The sequence below is a fragment of the Micropterus salmoides genome, unplaced genomic scaffold (genome assembly GCF_014851395.1).
Source record: "Micropterus salmoides isolate LMB-PRFRI ecotype aquatic unplaced genomic scaffold, ASM1485139v1 Ms_hic_scaffold_15, whole genome shotgun sequence".
Lineage (NCBI taxonomy): Eukaryota > Metazoa > Chordata > Actinopteri > Centrarchiformes > Centrarchidae > Micropterus > Micropterus salmoides.
The window spans coordinates 25263356-25278813 of NW_024040596.1; the positions used below are offsets into that span (position 1 = coordinate 25263356).

Sequence of the window (15458 nt, forward strand, 5' to 3'; positions counted from 1 at the left end):
GAGCTTCTGTTGTGGAGCTTCTTCTCTTTCTAGTTTCTAGATTTCCAAGTCAATTTCCTTAGAATCTCTTTTTATCATATCTAGGTCCAAGTCCTCCCAGGGGTTTTGGGTGATATTTTAAGTGTGTACTGTACAGATATCTGACAGTTTGTAAAACACATATCAATTAGCACAGCAGGAATTGTGCACCTGTGGATGTTCTTCAAGTAATACTGATACTACATTGCCAGACTGGCTGTCAGCTTGCATGGCGTCACGGTCCTGTTACAAATATATGATACAGTATTTTCTATGAGAACCACATCACTGACTTCTTATCTATTATCGATATAAATAAGACTATTTCCACAAGATTGACATACCTCCTGCCTCTCTCTGTCCCTCTGCCTGGGCCAATAACATACAGTATACAGCCTATATAATGTATGTCGATTGGTTGTTGTTAATAATGAATAATTTCCTGAGTAACATATTAACGTCCACTGCTCACTTTAAAGGAAGGCAAAGTGTACATCTGTTAATTTGTGAAATTGTGAAAAAGTAGCCTAACTCTTTCAATAGTAACGTTATGACAGTTTCAGTTAAGAGAAGTGACATTTTCAGCTACTGTCACTGTTTTTAATGCATGCTGCACACGTCTTTTCCATTTCAGCATCAATAAATCTGTGATCGACCATGTGGTCTCTTGAAGAAAGCTGTTGATGTGCATTTAACTGAACTACTTACACCTGACATAGTCACTCCTCCTCTGCCTGGTTTGGCCTTTGTGAAACAAATAAAGCCAGGATGCACTGATCACACTAGGTCAAGCCTCACTTTTTCTGTTACCCTGTATTTCTGAATTCTGCTTTTGTGAAACAGCCCTCAGGCCAGTAAAAATGACAGGCGTCTATTTGGGACTATACTTTTAAATTAAGTTATGCACTAGTAAAAGATAAGATTCTGCCTAGATATAAAAAAAATTATTTAGGATCCTGTAAAGGAGTTAAAAAATAAAAAATAAATCTTAACAACTTCTTTATACTTTTTCTTGTGACTGAACATCAAGCTAATCTAGCTTCTTAACTGTCCTGTTTCAAAGAAGATGACAGGTGTGTATCATACTACTTTTACCATCTGTGAGACATGACTTCCTCTTTAACTAAAGTAAAAAAACCAACCAACAGGAGTTTCCACTTTTTATGTGTAACTTGTGCTACAGAGTCAACCCTCCACAAAATATTGGGATCCTATTGAGCGATGGAAGAAATCTATGCAAATATTGAATATGACAATCATGTTGACTCCAAACCATCACAAAATCAGACAGGTAAGAATAATAAGTCTGATAGACTGAGCTCTGCAAACTATCTGTCATATTATTGTTGTGTCATTGACTGTATTCACTGGTCTTCTCTCTGTTCAGGTCCTAGGAGCTCAGAGAGGATATTTCATGGAGCTGTTGTTCTCTGTCTGGGGCTGCTGAGTGTTTTCCTGCTGGCTGGGCTCATCGGCCTCTGTGTTTACCGTGAGTCTCGCTTTCATCCATTAACATCAGTTTGATCTTGGGATTTTCAGGAGCATTATTCTGCTCTGAAAGTTTGGTTTCACCAAAATGTTCTTTGTTGACTTTTGTCTTTTTCTTTACTTGTTGGCCTTAAGCACGTTTTACATCTGCACCACAAATTAAAAGTGAACATTGACCTCATGAAATATTTGTTTTGTAAATATATTTATTATGAATATTACTTTATCCACCCATGGTAAAAATTCATATCCAAGCAGCTAGAGCAGCAAAAATGTTTCCTAAAGCATAGAAACTCAAGTCAGTATCAGCATTTTATGTTTAAGAAACATGTATCTTGATTTATTCCAGACCGTGACTCAGTCCGTGATTCATCTGCAGAACTCTCCACTGTCAAAGCCAACCTGACGAAGCGTCTCCAGAACAGTGAAAACAAGCTGTCCTCCGTGACTGAAGAGAGAGACCGGCTGAATGCCAGCCTCAGTAACACGACTAAAGAGTTAGACAGGCTTCAGAGTTTGTCCAAACAGAGTGAGTGCTTGCCTGTGTGGGTTCTGCACAGCTGTCTCTTAACATGAAGGCCAGGACCGACCACATCTTCTATATCTATATATATATCTGCTACATCCTCTTAGCTCAGTTTCACTTTCAACCTCTCAATCTATTTAAACATACATTGCAGAAACAAAAATGAAACATATTAGAAAAATATGTGTGGTGTACTACTACAATAGTGTTTCTCGACGGGGGCGTTGCACCAAAGATTCAGAACAAAACGAGTTTAAACCTTAAACTTCTTGCAAAAACACGGTGGTCTTAGTCCACTGTGACTGGACGAGAAGGTGCATTTTTTTCTCCTTCAACTTCTTGTGGTGCAGCTCCGTGCTGCCTTCACGGGAACGGGAAGTCAGAGTAGGCTATCATCTGTAAGATTTTACCCACATGGCGTTTACTGTGTAGCCTAAACTCTGGAAGATTGACGCTCTCTTTCTTGGTGGAAAAGTGTTTATTTCTCTGAGGAATACACCGTGAATGTCTTGTTATCGCAGTAGTTACACATTTACAAGAGGGATATTCCGCTGTCGGACTTACCCTGAAAGCAACTTCGCTGCCGACACCAGCAAGTGAGGTGGACCCACCTCGCGCTGTGGGTTGCAAACAGTTTGTGCCAAAGCAGACATACAGGTCATATAATTAGAATAACATCAAAAAGTTGATTTATTTCAGTAATTCCATTCAAAAAGTGAAACTTGTATAATGTATACATTCATTCCACACAGACTGATATGACAGCTAATGAAAACCCCGAAATCAGTATCTCAGAAAATTAGAATATTGTGAAAAGGTTCAATATTGAAGACACCTGGTGCCACACTCTAATCAGCTAATTAACTCAAAACACCTGCAAAGGCCTTTAAATGGTCCCTCAGTCTAGTTCTGTATGCTACACAATCATGGGGAAGACTGCTGACTTGACAGATGTCCAAAAGAAGACCATTGACTCCTTGCACAAGGAGGGCAAGACACAAGAGGTCATTGCTAAAGAGGCTGGCTGTTCACAGAGCTCTGTGTCCAAGCACATTAATAGAGAGGTCAACGGAAGGAAAAGATGTGGTAGAAAAAAGTGTACAAGCAATAGGGATAACCGCACCTTGGAGAGGATTGTGAAACAAAACCCATTCAAAAATGTGGGGGAGATTCACAAAGAGTGGACTGCAGCTGGAGTCAGTGCTTCAAGAACCACCACGCACAGACGTATGCAAGCCATGGGTTTCAGCTGTCGCATTCCTTGTGTCAAGCCACTCTTGAACAAGACACAGCGTCAGAAGCGTCACACCTGGGCTAAAGACAAAAAGGACTGGACTGCTGCTGAGTGGTCCAAAGTTATGTTCTCTGATGAAAGTAAATTTTACATCTCCTTTGGAAATCAAGGTCTGGAGGAGTCTGGAGGAAGAGAGGAGAGGCACAGAATCCACGTTGCTTGAAGTCCAGTGTAAAGTTTCCACAGTCAGTGATGGTTTGGGGTGCCATGTCATCTGCTGGTGTTGGTCCACTGTGTTTTCTGAGGTCCAAGGTCAATGCAGCCATCTACCAGGAAGTTTTAGAGCACTTCATGCTTCCTGCTGCTGACCAACTTTATGGAGATTCAGATTTCATTTTCCAACAGGACTTGGCACCTGCACACAGTGCCAAAGCTACCAGTACCTGGTTTAAGGACCATGGTATCCCTGTTCTTAATTGGCCAGCAAACTCGCCTGACCTTAACCCTATAGAAAATCTATGGGGTGAAGAGGAAGATGCAATACGCCAGACCCAACAATGCAGAAGAGCTGAAGGCCACTATCAGAGCAACCTGGGCCCTCATAACACCTGAGCAGTGCCACAGACTGATCGACTCCGTGCCTCGCCGCATTGCTGCAGTAATTCAGGCAAAAGGAGCCCCAACTAAGTATTGAGTGCTGTGCATGCTCATACTTTTCATGTTCATACTTTTCAGTTGGCCAACATTTCTAAAAATCCTTTTTTTTTATTGGTCTTAAGTAATATTCTAATTTTCGGAGATACTGGATTGGGATTTTCTGGTTGTCAGTTTTAATCATCACAATTAAATGAAATAAACATTTGAAATATATCAGTTTGTGTGTAATGAATGTATACATTATACAAGTTTCATTTTTTGAATGGAATTACTGAAATAAATAAACTTTTTGATGATATTCTAATTATATGACCAGCACCTGTATACAGGAGTTTCAGTAGGCTATAAAAATGTAACGTTAAAAACTGAAGCCCTGACTTGCTCTGCTGGGGATTGTAAGCAGCAATTTATTAGAGGTGCTGAAGTTAACAGGTGTGATTTTGTTCATGAGATTTCTGCCTGATCACAGGTGTTGTCGGCCCTAGTTTCGTTTTCCCCCGGCACGAGCACCTTCTCGTCTCATCCAGTTCTTCCAGTGAATCAGTTAGGCCTGGGTAACGCAGCATGTAGTATAATGTAGTAAAATATTATGAATTCTCTTTAAATAGGCTAATGACATTAGTCTCATTATATTACTTTTTTTCTTTAGCCTACATGTCAGAGAACACAGATAGGCTACGTGGGAGAGATTCTGAATGTGCAGAAAGTTTTGAACATGAGCAGATAAGTTACAGCACAATCCGCCACAATATAAACGCTGACCGCCACATATTGATTAAATCGTATTTGATTGCAGAGTTGCAGGCACCTTCACCAGAATGCAGGAAATTAAGTGTTTAATGTTCAAAATCTTCTGGGGGAGGACCCCCATACCCCCTACTTATTAAGTGCCCCATCCAACAAAACACTCTCTGGCTTCACACAGTTTCTGGGAGGAACATTGACTTATTAGTTAAATATACTTACTTACTTTTTTGTTACCTGGGAAAGTAATTAATATGTTGTTTGTCACTGTGTGTTTTTTCCATGTTTTTAACAGTAACAACAACAATAAAAAAAAAAAATTAACAATATTCAGGGAAAATAACCAACATCTTTTTTGAGGGGGGGCGTTAAGGGACCTGAATAATGGATAGGGGGGCACTGGCCCAAAAATGGTTGAGAACCACTGTACTACAATATATAACAGTCTAAATAAATAATTCAGAAAAACTGTATCAATAAATAAAAGTGTTAAAATGCGAAAATAGTAGAAAGAAGAATATTAGATGAAATTTACAGTATAAATGCAGCATTAATGCCAGAGTGAAGCAAGTTTTGCACGGTTGAATTATTCCAGAAAATGATTGTACTGTTAAACTATTCAGAAAAAACTGTTTTCGGTCAGCAGGAGGAGTTTCTCACCTTCACTCCAAAGTATGAGGTGTTTTTATTTCTACTTATACTAGACAGATCTCAATTCAGCATATACATGTACTTTTCCTCTCACATACACATATGAAACCAAACTCATTCACATACTATACTGAAAAGCTCACACACATACAAGTAAAATGCTTTTACACACACAACTGAAACGCTCTCACACACACAACTGAAAATATTACATTCACACACACAACTGAAAATATTACATTCACACACACAACTGAAAAGCTCACACACATACAAGTGAAACGCTCTCACACACACAAGTGAAACGCTCTCACACACACAACTGAAACGTTCACACACACACAACTGAAACGATCTCACACACACAATTGAAATGCTCACACACACACAACTGAAACGCTCTCACACACACAACTGAAACGCTCTCACACACACAATTGAAACGCTCTCACACACACAAGTGAAACGCTCTCACACACACAACTGAAACGCTCTCACACACACAACTGAAACGCTCTCTCACACACAACTGAAACGCTCTCACACACAACTGAAACGCTCTCACACACACACAACTGAAACGCTCTCACACACACAACTGAAACACTCTCACACACACACAACTGAAATCCTCTCACACACACACAACTGAAACACTCTCACACACACACAACTGAAACGCTCTCGCATACTCAAGTAAAATGTATGTTGTATAAAAGCATTTCAGTACGTTGTATGAGAGGATTTCAGTTGAACAGGAAGTTGTTTAAATAAAAGCACACATCTCACAATACAGGCGAACAACTGTTGATCGTACAACGGCATTATGTTTATTGCCTCTGACAAGCATCGGCGCATAGTTTGATTTCTTCCAAAGTATATGCTCAATTTGAAACTAATTAGATGGGTCGGCTTTAGCCCACTGCTAGTTATCAAATGCAAGCACACCAGCGCTGGGAGGCGCCATAGAGAGGCGCAATCTGACCAGACAGACTCCTGGAAGAGCTACTTGTAAATGATTTTTGTTGTTTTCACAGTAGTATTACTGTATTTCCAACAGTTTCTTACTGTATAAGATTTGACTCAACAATATTTAGTTTAACATCAGATGTCATGAAACTTTTCTTGAAACTTTCACATCAGACTCTTCCGGACTGGACTGGATGCGTTAAGTTGGCGCTTTTGTGTGACGTTTTACACGGACTCTTCGGTTGTAGCTCTCAGTGCGGGGAGTGCAGCTGTACGAGAGAACAATTGCTAGAGCCTCTACTGGGGGATCATCTGTCTGTTTGCTGACCTGGAAGCTGCTTCATCATTAATATCTGGTGAGTGGTGAAAGAAACAAAAAGTGCATAACTTTTACGTTAGTCTAGAAGAACTTACCGTGGCTTTGATGTTCTGTAACGTATCTGGTAGCCACAGCTAACGTTAGCTTGGTGTAGCAAAGCTGTCCTGTTAGCCTGTCAGTAAGTTAGAAGCTGATTAAATTAACGTTAATAGCTTAAACAAAATGCTTGATTTGCACATTTTATTTTATAAAGAAGATAGTATATTTAGGCTGAAGGCCAAAATTACCAGAAGTTTCTATGTTATTTAATAGAGCTGTGAGTCTGACCTTGGGTGTTTGCATGTAACGTTAAGTTAACATTAAAGTGAATTTATGTTTGCAGGCAGTCTTCTTGATTTTTATTTTAACTGGCTTTTCTGTTCTCTTATTTCCACAAGGCCGGAGCTGAGCCATATTGTGGGACCAAGACCAACTTCAGGATTACAACCTGTAAAACTGTAAGTCCATTATTACTAACTAACATAACGTTACCATGGCCCACTAAGATTACTGGATATATTTACGTGCAGCCTTCAAAGGATGCGGTCCCTGAATTGAGACACAGCTTTAGTTAGTGATTTATTGGATTTAAGAGACTGTGAACTTGGATGGTTGCTTGTTGGTAATGCTTGAGTAAAACAGAACTGTATTATGAGTTTAAGTTATGATGGTCTAAGAACGTTTAATTTATTATCCATCTTCAGAAAGTCTTAGAGAATAATGTGCCTTGGTCCTCCTGTCACTAGAAGTGAGAGTAAAAGTGTCCAATTTTTCCATTGACTCCCATAGTAAAATAGGATAGGAAAAAGTCTCTGAAAATACTCCTACAGTATCTGTACTCTAACTTATAGATAGGAGGGTGATGATTACCTTTTTCCTTAAAATAAAAAGACTTGACAACACAGCACTAACAGAAGTCATGTACGTGTCCCATACTGTGTCTGAGTATTCTGATGGAGTCCACCGTCTCATTAAGTCACATTCAAAGGTATTGATTGTCTTGTGTAATCAGAGTGCAGAGCAGCCTTCATAGATTCACTCAAAGGTGTTTAGATAACGTGAGTTCAGCATTTTTGATGAATTTCTGTCCTAGTGATTGATTTGTTGTGTTGTTGTTAATTTTTTTGCAGGACAATCACAACTGCTGTCACCACTGCCACTGCCCACCACCACCCTCCTCACCTGGCTTCCCCCACCACCTCCACCCTTCACCAACATTACTTCTCCAATGCTGACATCCCCACCCAGAACACCTACAGTGAGAAATTGTTTTGAGAAGATTCTTTTGTGTATTGCAATGTGTCTTGACAGGATAACTGTGGCTTGGTTGAATGTTCGGCCAATTTTATGGAGTTTTGATTAGTTGTTACATGTTATTTATTCTGATGATTTTTATGGAGAATGTCATGTTTCAGCATGTGGTCAAGATGGTTAATGACCCATATGTTTTACTAGTTTCAGTATTTTCTTATCTTCAACCTGGCTTTTCTAGTCTCTGTGGCTAGTTATAAGGAAATATTTTCAGAGAACCCCATTTTATACATTGATTACAGACTGCCTATGACATTGTTAGACTATCAGTTTCAAAACAGATCTCTTTATTTATTATATATATATATATATATATATATATATATATATATATATATATATATATATATATAAATGTGTGTTATTATGACTGTTTTGTTCTACTTGTGGAATAAACAATCTTTTTGTGCAGTTAAGTCTTTGAATGTCCTTTTTCTTATTTTACATCAACAGCTAAATAGCCATATTTTATTTGTTATACAGTAGTACTGTAAAAAACAGTATATTACTGTACTTGATTAAACAGTATGCCAAGAAATAACAGCATAATACTGTACTTCATTATACAGTATGCCAAAAAAGTAACAGTATATTACTGTGCTTCAAAAAAACAGTACATATACTGTGCTTTATTTTACGGTATGCTAAACACTACTGTTGTTGGTTTAACAGTAATTTTACCGTAGAATGAAATACAGCAACTACTGGATAATTGTTGCCAGTAAGTTACTGTTAATTCGACAATAAACATCTTATAGTGTAGAGAAGGAGAAATTCTTTAAGAGACAAATGTGACATTTAAGTTACATAAAAAAAAGAATTATCTGTACACTGAATAGTTTTGAAGCTCTATAGATGGTGTCATTTATTGTGACCGTTGAGTAGGTCTTGTGGATATTACATGTTTATTGGCATAGTGTGTAGTGAGGCAAAAGGGTGAAAAACATTAACTGATAGAAAGCACATACTTGCTACAAGTGCATTCGATCAGCTGATTGTTTATTTTTGCTCTGTGTGGACTACTTGCCTGAGAATACCTCAAGAGTTTGCAACATTGCAATTAATGATACATCTAGTGGGGTTCATAATTTCTCAGTCAGCAGGTCATTCTTTGTTTAAGCACTTTACCCAGTTTTGTTTGGATTTGTGCTCATTCTCTTGTCTTTAAACTAGACGTACTGTACATGAGAGCAGCAAACAAGGCTTCTTCAAGTATAAGGTACAATGTTAAAAAAACTGCATAACTATTTCATCTTCGGACCTTTTCCGACCAAGGTCAGTAGACAAAACAGTATTTTCACTTTTCTACTTATACTAGACAGCTCTCCCTTAGCAAAAGAGTTAAGCTTTAATATTCAATGTTTTATCTGTGTTGCATGATGAGCTGGTTCTTTCAATTGACACTCACTGACTGAACATTTTCAGTCAGTAGTAAAGACAAAATAAGTCTAAAGTAAAAATATATTTAGAATTTATTGCAATGGGAACCATAAACCATTTTTTAATGGACTTAAAACACAGATGTTGAAAACCACAGTGGACGATGAGGAGATCCAGTGCTGCTCTTCCTAGCAGGGAGTGGGAATAGAAGTAGAGAAGGCCTTTTAATGCCTTAATAGGCTAAAAAGTGGAAATAATAACTATGGCTACCATTATGCAAGCAAAATAGCTCAGCTTACCATATTTAACTTAACATTAGCTTACCATTGACTTATTACAAGAAACACTATAATCAAGTGACATCCAAATTATTGACTCATAACTAAAGTTATGTGAAAATCTGAATTCAGGTTTAATTGATTTGCTTCAAATAGTTTGTTAGACATTTAACAGTTAGAACTTAGTTTAAAGCTGATTCACGTTTAGACAATTGTGGTGTTGCAAACCACAATTACAGTAAATACTTAGAATCATTTAAAATCTTATGTATAATGTCAATAACATATAAATCATTATTTAAAGTTTTGGTGTATAGCTTTAATGTTAACTTACCTGAAGTGCAAGCTGGGATCATTGGCTGGGACCAACCATAGAATTTCACTTGTACATGTGTCAGGTTTTCATTTGTGTGTGTGTGAGCGTTTCAGTTGTGCGTGTAAAAGCATTTCACTTGTATTTGTGTGAGCGTTTCAGTTGTGTGTGTAAAGGCATTTCAGTTGTGTGTGTGTGAGCATTTCAGTTGTGTGTGTGAGAGCATTTCAGTATTGTATGTAACAGCATTTCACTTGTATGTACGTGAGCGTTTCAGTTGTGTGTGTGAGAGCATTTCAGTTGTGTGTGTGAGCTTTTTAGTTGTGTGTGTGAATGTAATATTTTCAGTTGTGTGTGTGAGAGCGTTTCAGTTGTGTGTGTAAAAGCATTTTACTTGTATGTGTGAGCTTTTCAGTATAGTATGTGAATGAGTTTGGTTTCATATGTGTATGTGAGAGGTAAAGTACATGTATATGCATGGTAATTCTGAATAATGTCCCTAGGGGCACCTCATACCGAAGCGCTTTAAGCATCTAAGATATCAATTATTATTGTTATTAAGTAAAATTTCAAATTCAGGACTTGAATCAGAATATTTCTATACTGCAGTATTGCTACTTTAGGAAATTTCCTCTGCCACTAGTGAGGAGTCATTAGAAGAAGCAGCAGGGTTTAGAGTGTCACAGCTCCTTCAAATAATTTAGAGTGACGGGAGTCAACAAAATTATATATATTATCCATTTTTTAATGATAGTGTTTTGTAATTCTGGTACAGGGTTGTTATTGGTTGATTCATTGTCCACTGACTGTATAATAGAGCAATGCTAAGAGTATGCTTGAATCCACACCTCTCAAATAGAAGGTTCTTTAATGTATTTTGTTTGATGCATTTTACAGAGAAAACTTGTCCTGCAGGATGGAGGATGTTCAGTTGTACCTGTTATCTCCTCTCCACCAAGTCTGAAACTTGGGGAAAAGGCAGAGAAGACTGCAAAGGCCGTGGAGCAGATCTGGTGGTGATAAACAGTTATGAAGAACAGGTTGTGTGTTCGACTTTATCCCTTTTTGTCTATGTTTATAGATTATAAATCCCTCTGAGATAAATTTGTGACTTTAAATCTACAACCTTCACTGAACCATCAGTTATTGTGATTGATTGTCATTGAGCTGCTTGATATTTACTTCTACTTTACTACCACTATACTAATTTCTTAATATAGTCCATAACATTATCTGACAAATAGTTTCTAGTTACGTTTCTGATTATGGTTAAAACATTTAAAAACTGATTAAAAATGTAAAAATCCAATAGCATGTAGTAATTAAAATTAGCCCCACCTGCAGCATTGCAGCGATGCCTATACATTATTCTATAAATTACAATACAATAATATAATATTTTCAGAAGGATATAGAAAGAAGGTCAGGCAGGTATGGATATCAGGGTAAAGGGTTCAGGGTCAGACAAAGGTTCTGATGACTGGAAAGGAATGACATGAAACAACCAAGCAATATTTACAATCTGGCAGAGTTAATACTTGCTAATACTTTTGATGCATTATTTTCACTTGTAACATATTTCTAACTGTGGTATTTCTACTTCTACTGTCTGAGTACTTCTTTCACCACTGACTACACTTCTTTTCATCATACTGCACTTGTGGTCGTTTTATTAGATACAAACTTTCTTACTTTCTTTCTTATCTTAATATATTTTTATGTTTGTCTTAATTTAATCAGTATTTACTGTATATCTTATAATCTGGAATCAGAGTGGGTTGATTCACTTTGGAGCAATGTAATTTCTATAATTTTATAGATGAATAAATTGAATCTTGAACCTTGAAATGAATAGGGAGGGAATATCAGTTTGATATTTTTTTAGTTGTAAAAATGTATAGTAATGGTGGCACAATGGCAAATCAAATACTTCCCCTTTGCCTCATCCACAAATGTTTTTGTTTCTCACATGCATACAAAAACCCCAACAGACTCATGCCCTTCCGTTATAAGTTTTACTTTAGTCTGTATGTACTGTATGTATAGTCAATATAGATGTGGAGAGAAAAATTCTGAAATTTACTGCTATAATGATTAGATTACAATTAAAATATTTAACATACATTTTTGAGCTACTGACATTTTGAAAAATCTAAAATCTAAATACTGGTTTGCATTCCTTTTCCTTGAACAGGAATTCCTCACTAAAGTCATCAATCAAGACACTTGGATTGGTTTGAATGACAAAGAAAATGAGGGCACCTGGAAATGGACTGATGGAACTCCGCTGACTCTGTCGTAAGGCATACAGTAAATGGTCTACACCTTATTTGAATATAGACACATATACAACTATTGCTGTGCATTACTAGGTTTATGCTTATATGAATGTCTAAATAATTTTTCATCAGACTGAACTGAATTTCCAACATTTCTTACAGACGTGGCTGCTCTAAAATCACCTCATGAAAAATACTGTGAAAATTCCCTTTCTTGTTAACCTCCTAGGTACTGGTTCACACGGCAGCCTGATAATGGTGCTGGAGATCCACGGTGGGGTGAAGAGGACTGTGCACATATCCAGGCTAGCACAAAAACTGGAGGAAACTGGAACGATCTGCGGTGTGATAACTCTCTGAAATGGATCTGTGAAAGATTTGCTTAGAATTTAATGAGTTTTGATATGATACATTTAAAAGTACTTTAACAATTATTCAAAAGTCCTTTAATAGTGTAATTGTTTTTCTCAAGATCTCAGTATTTTTTCCCAAAATATACTGTACTTTTTACTGAGAAAATTAACCCCAGGCTTGTCCTAATGACTACCATATGCAGTGAAACAAAGCTCCCTAAAACTTATCAGGACAGTTGTAGCTAACATGCTACTGAATATCTGAAATGTACTTAATAGGATAATAAATCTGACTTAAGCACTTTTCTCTAATTGCTCGCAGGAGCTCGGAGTGAACTGCTTTTATTAAATTAGCTTTTTACTTTAGTTTTTGGGATTACAATGTTGATTTATCTTCATCAAGCTTCTCAGCAGCTAGATTCCGTGCACATCCGGTTCTAGTGTTGTTGCTAGCTCTGTTGGACTACTACTCTTACAAAACTGGACATTGCTGGGAGTTAGCATAGCATAGCCCTGATCGATCCGAACGCCATTCAGGAAACAAGTCTTTTAGAAGTTGTTGTCCTGCTGTCTTGCTGACAGACCTGATAAAGTGGCGCATTTGTAGTAATGGCGAGTTGTGTTTATTCGCATAATCGCGTTGTGTGTGAACACTCAGCAGTTGTCCAGCAATAAAACCCCCGCGAGGAAAGCGTTACGTGGAATTAAATTTGTGTTTGGTCTGAATGTCGCGTAACTGTCTCTTGTTGTTTAGACATTTACACTCACATTCAGTGCTTTGGGCAATTCAGAGTCACCAATTGACCTAAATAGGATAAATCCTTTATAAAATATATATAATTACTATGTCATTACACAGTCCATTACAACTTCATAATAAATAATACTTGTACATGTGTTTCAATGTGATTGAAAAGGACTAGAATTGTTTACTTGATCATTTAACAAAGTATTAAGTTGCTCTCATACTGTTCCTGTCTTAAGTGACATTTATTCGTGACTTGTTTCTTCCTCAATAGTTAAGCTTCAGAGAAACTATTGAAACAAACAAGAGTCTGTTAAGTCATTTCATGTAAGGTATTCTGTGCTGCAGAGTGTTTTCCTGCTGGTAGCATCATTCTATTCTAAAGATGTATGTTTTTTTCTGAAATATGTGTGTCACCATTTTCTCTTTTCGTCCAGGATTTTTTCTGTGTTTGTTTAATTCCCATTTTTCTCATTTACATTTTGTTCCTTTAAAGCAGTCTTTCTTGTATCTTGAATGTACACAGAAAAGAAATCAAACCCAAACAGCCAAATTAATAAAACAATGCCTCATTTCATTTTGTTTCTATATTCAAATTTAATTTGGTGCTGATCGTGGATGGATTTTACTTACTTTATATACTGCTGGGCGGTTGGGGAAGGGAGCGACTGGCCAAGTGACCGTTATGGAGGGAGAGAGGCCTGCTGACGCTACCACAGTCCCCCATCTGGTGTTCAAGACACCATTGTTTTACATGTGCTGCTTGTGTAAAACACAGACAGGCTGGTAAGGCTTTTGAGAATGTGGAAACAGTTTTGAGTAAAACATGTTAATTACATTCCTCAAAGAGCTATGTTAACTTCTCTCATCAAAGACGTTAAACGTGTTAACGTTAATTCCCCACCACCAACCCCATCTCATTGAGCTAGACGTGTTGAACGCGCCGCTGCGCTCACCGACGCAAAGCTAACGGTTTGCCCCGCGGCCCACACCGCTCTCCCGGTCAGAACCGAGTGAGAGGCTGGGTGAGGCCCGGGCGTCCACTTCGCTAGCCTGCCATAATGGTCCACTTCCATGACTTGACAGCCGAGAAACAAGCTGTTCTTATCGTGGAAACTTGCCAATGCAGCAGTCTACTGTAGCGCTGCATTCCCAGCGCGCCCACAAGGACTCGCATGGGCGCGTTGCTAGCTCACTGGCGGTGAAAGCCTGTTACATAAACAGATACGCTGCCCTGCCGACATCTCTTTCTAAGCTGAAAGTATAAAAAACCCCAAAGAAAAACAAAATAAAAAACAAATGCAATTTTGTAGTTTATTTCAGACACTCACCGTTTTTAAGGACAACATAGGTCCAACTCTTTTTTTAGATGGTAGTGGCAACGGTCCGGGGCACGGACGGTAGACCCTCCCGTCTCTTAAGTCAGTGAGGTGGAGGCTGGAACACTTCTTTCTTCCAGGATGATCAGTCGCCGGCCGTCTCAGGTCCCAGACAAACTTTGCCAAACCATCCCACTTCTGACACCAAGTGAAATGGAAATATGTCCTTTAGTGAGTCTTCTGAAATAAAGAGTCCAATCCAGACATATTTTAAGGGTTTTATTTTTTGCAAAGGGTCACACAGACATACAGAGTGCAAACAGTCTGCAGAGTGTAAGACAAAGAGCCAGAAGAAACAGGTGACTTTATACTGTAAGGGTATTATGCAGCTATCCAAGGGAGGAAGGGAGTAGGGACCAACTGTCCTGAGATGAAGGCCTATCAAGGACAGTCAGATAAGAAAACTCTCTAACGAGCATCTTTCCCATTGAAACTTCACATTGCTGGTTCCTTAGTGGGTCATATGATCATGATCATATAAAATCATATAAGATTGAAAGACACTGAGACCATTTTGCATGCCTTTATCTCATCACGCCTGGATTACTGCTACTGCCTTTTTTCTTGCTTGACCCAGAAATCTATTGATCATCAGACTGTCCAGAACTCAGCTGGCAGGTTTTTGACCACAACAAAGAACTATGATCACAAAGAAAGAAATATGATGTTTTAGATTCTTTAAACTGGCTGTTTATGATAAAATGTTTTATATTAGATTTATACAGGCAGGCTAATCAGGGTGGCTGAGTCAGTCAACTCTTTTAAGTCCCTTCTT

At 38.0% G+C, this 15458-nt stretch overlaps 1 protein-coding gene and 1 long non-coding RNA gene across 2 annotated transcripts; both read left to right on the top strand.

The window, feature by feature from the left end:
* Positions 1–1179: 1179 nt before the first annotated feature.
* Positions 1180–13881, top strand: LOC119904521 (C-type lectin domain family 4 member E-like). Its single transcript, XM_038721242.1, has 6 exons — positions 1180–1309; positions 1406–1507; positions 1856–2035; positions 10825–10967; positions 12122–12225; positions 12436–13881. Exons 1-6 carry the CDS (start codon positions 1240–1242, stop codon positions 12590–12592), a joined length of 756 nt encoding a protein of 251 aa, XP_038577170.1. The 5' UTR covers positions 1180–1239; the 3' UTR covers positions 12593–13881.
* Positions 6509–8244, top strand: LOC119904522. Its single transcript, XR_005444717.1, has 3 exons — positions 6509–6643; positions 7044–7103; positions 7776–8244. It is a non-coding gene; the product is annotated as an uncharacterized LOC119904522 (long non-coding RNA).
* Positions 13882–15458: the final 1577 nt, after the last annotated feature.

Coding starts and splice junctions, on each gene's coding strand:
- LOC119904521 (XM_038721242.1), top strand. CDS start 1,240: ATGGAAGAAATCTATGCAAATATTGAATATGACAATCATGTTGACTCC. Junction 1,508..1,855: donor CATCGGCCTCTGTGTTTACC/GTGAGTCTCGCT, acceptor GATTTATTCCAG/ACCGTGACTCAGTCCGTGAT. Junction 2,036..10,824: donor TCAGAGTTTGTCCAAACAGA/GTGAGTGCTTGC, acceptor TGCATTTTACAG/AGAAAACTTGTCCTGCAGGA.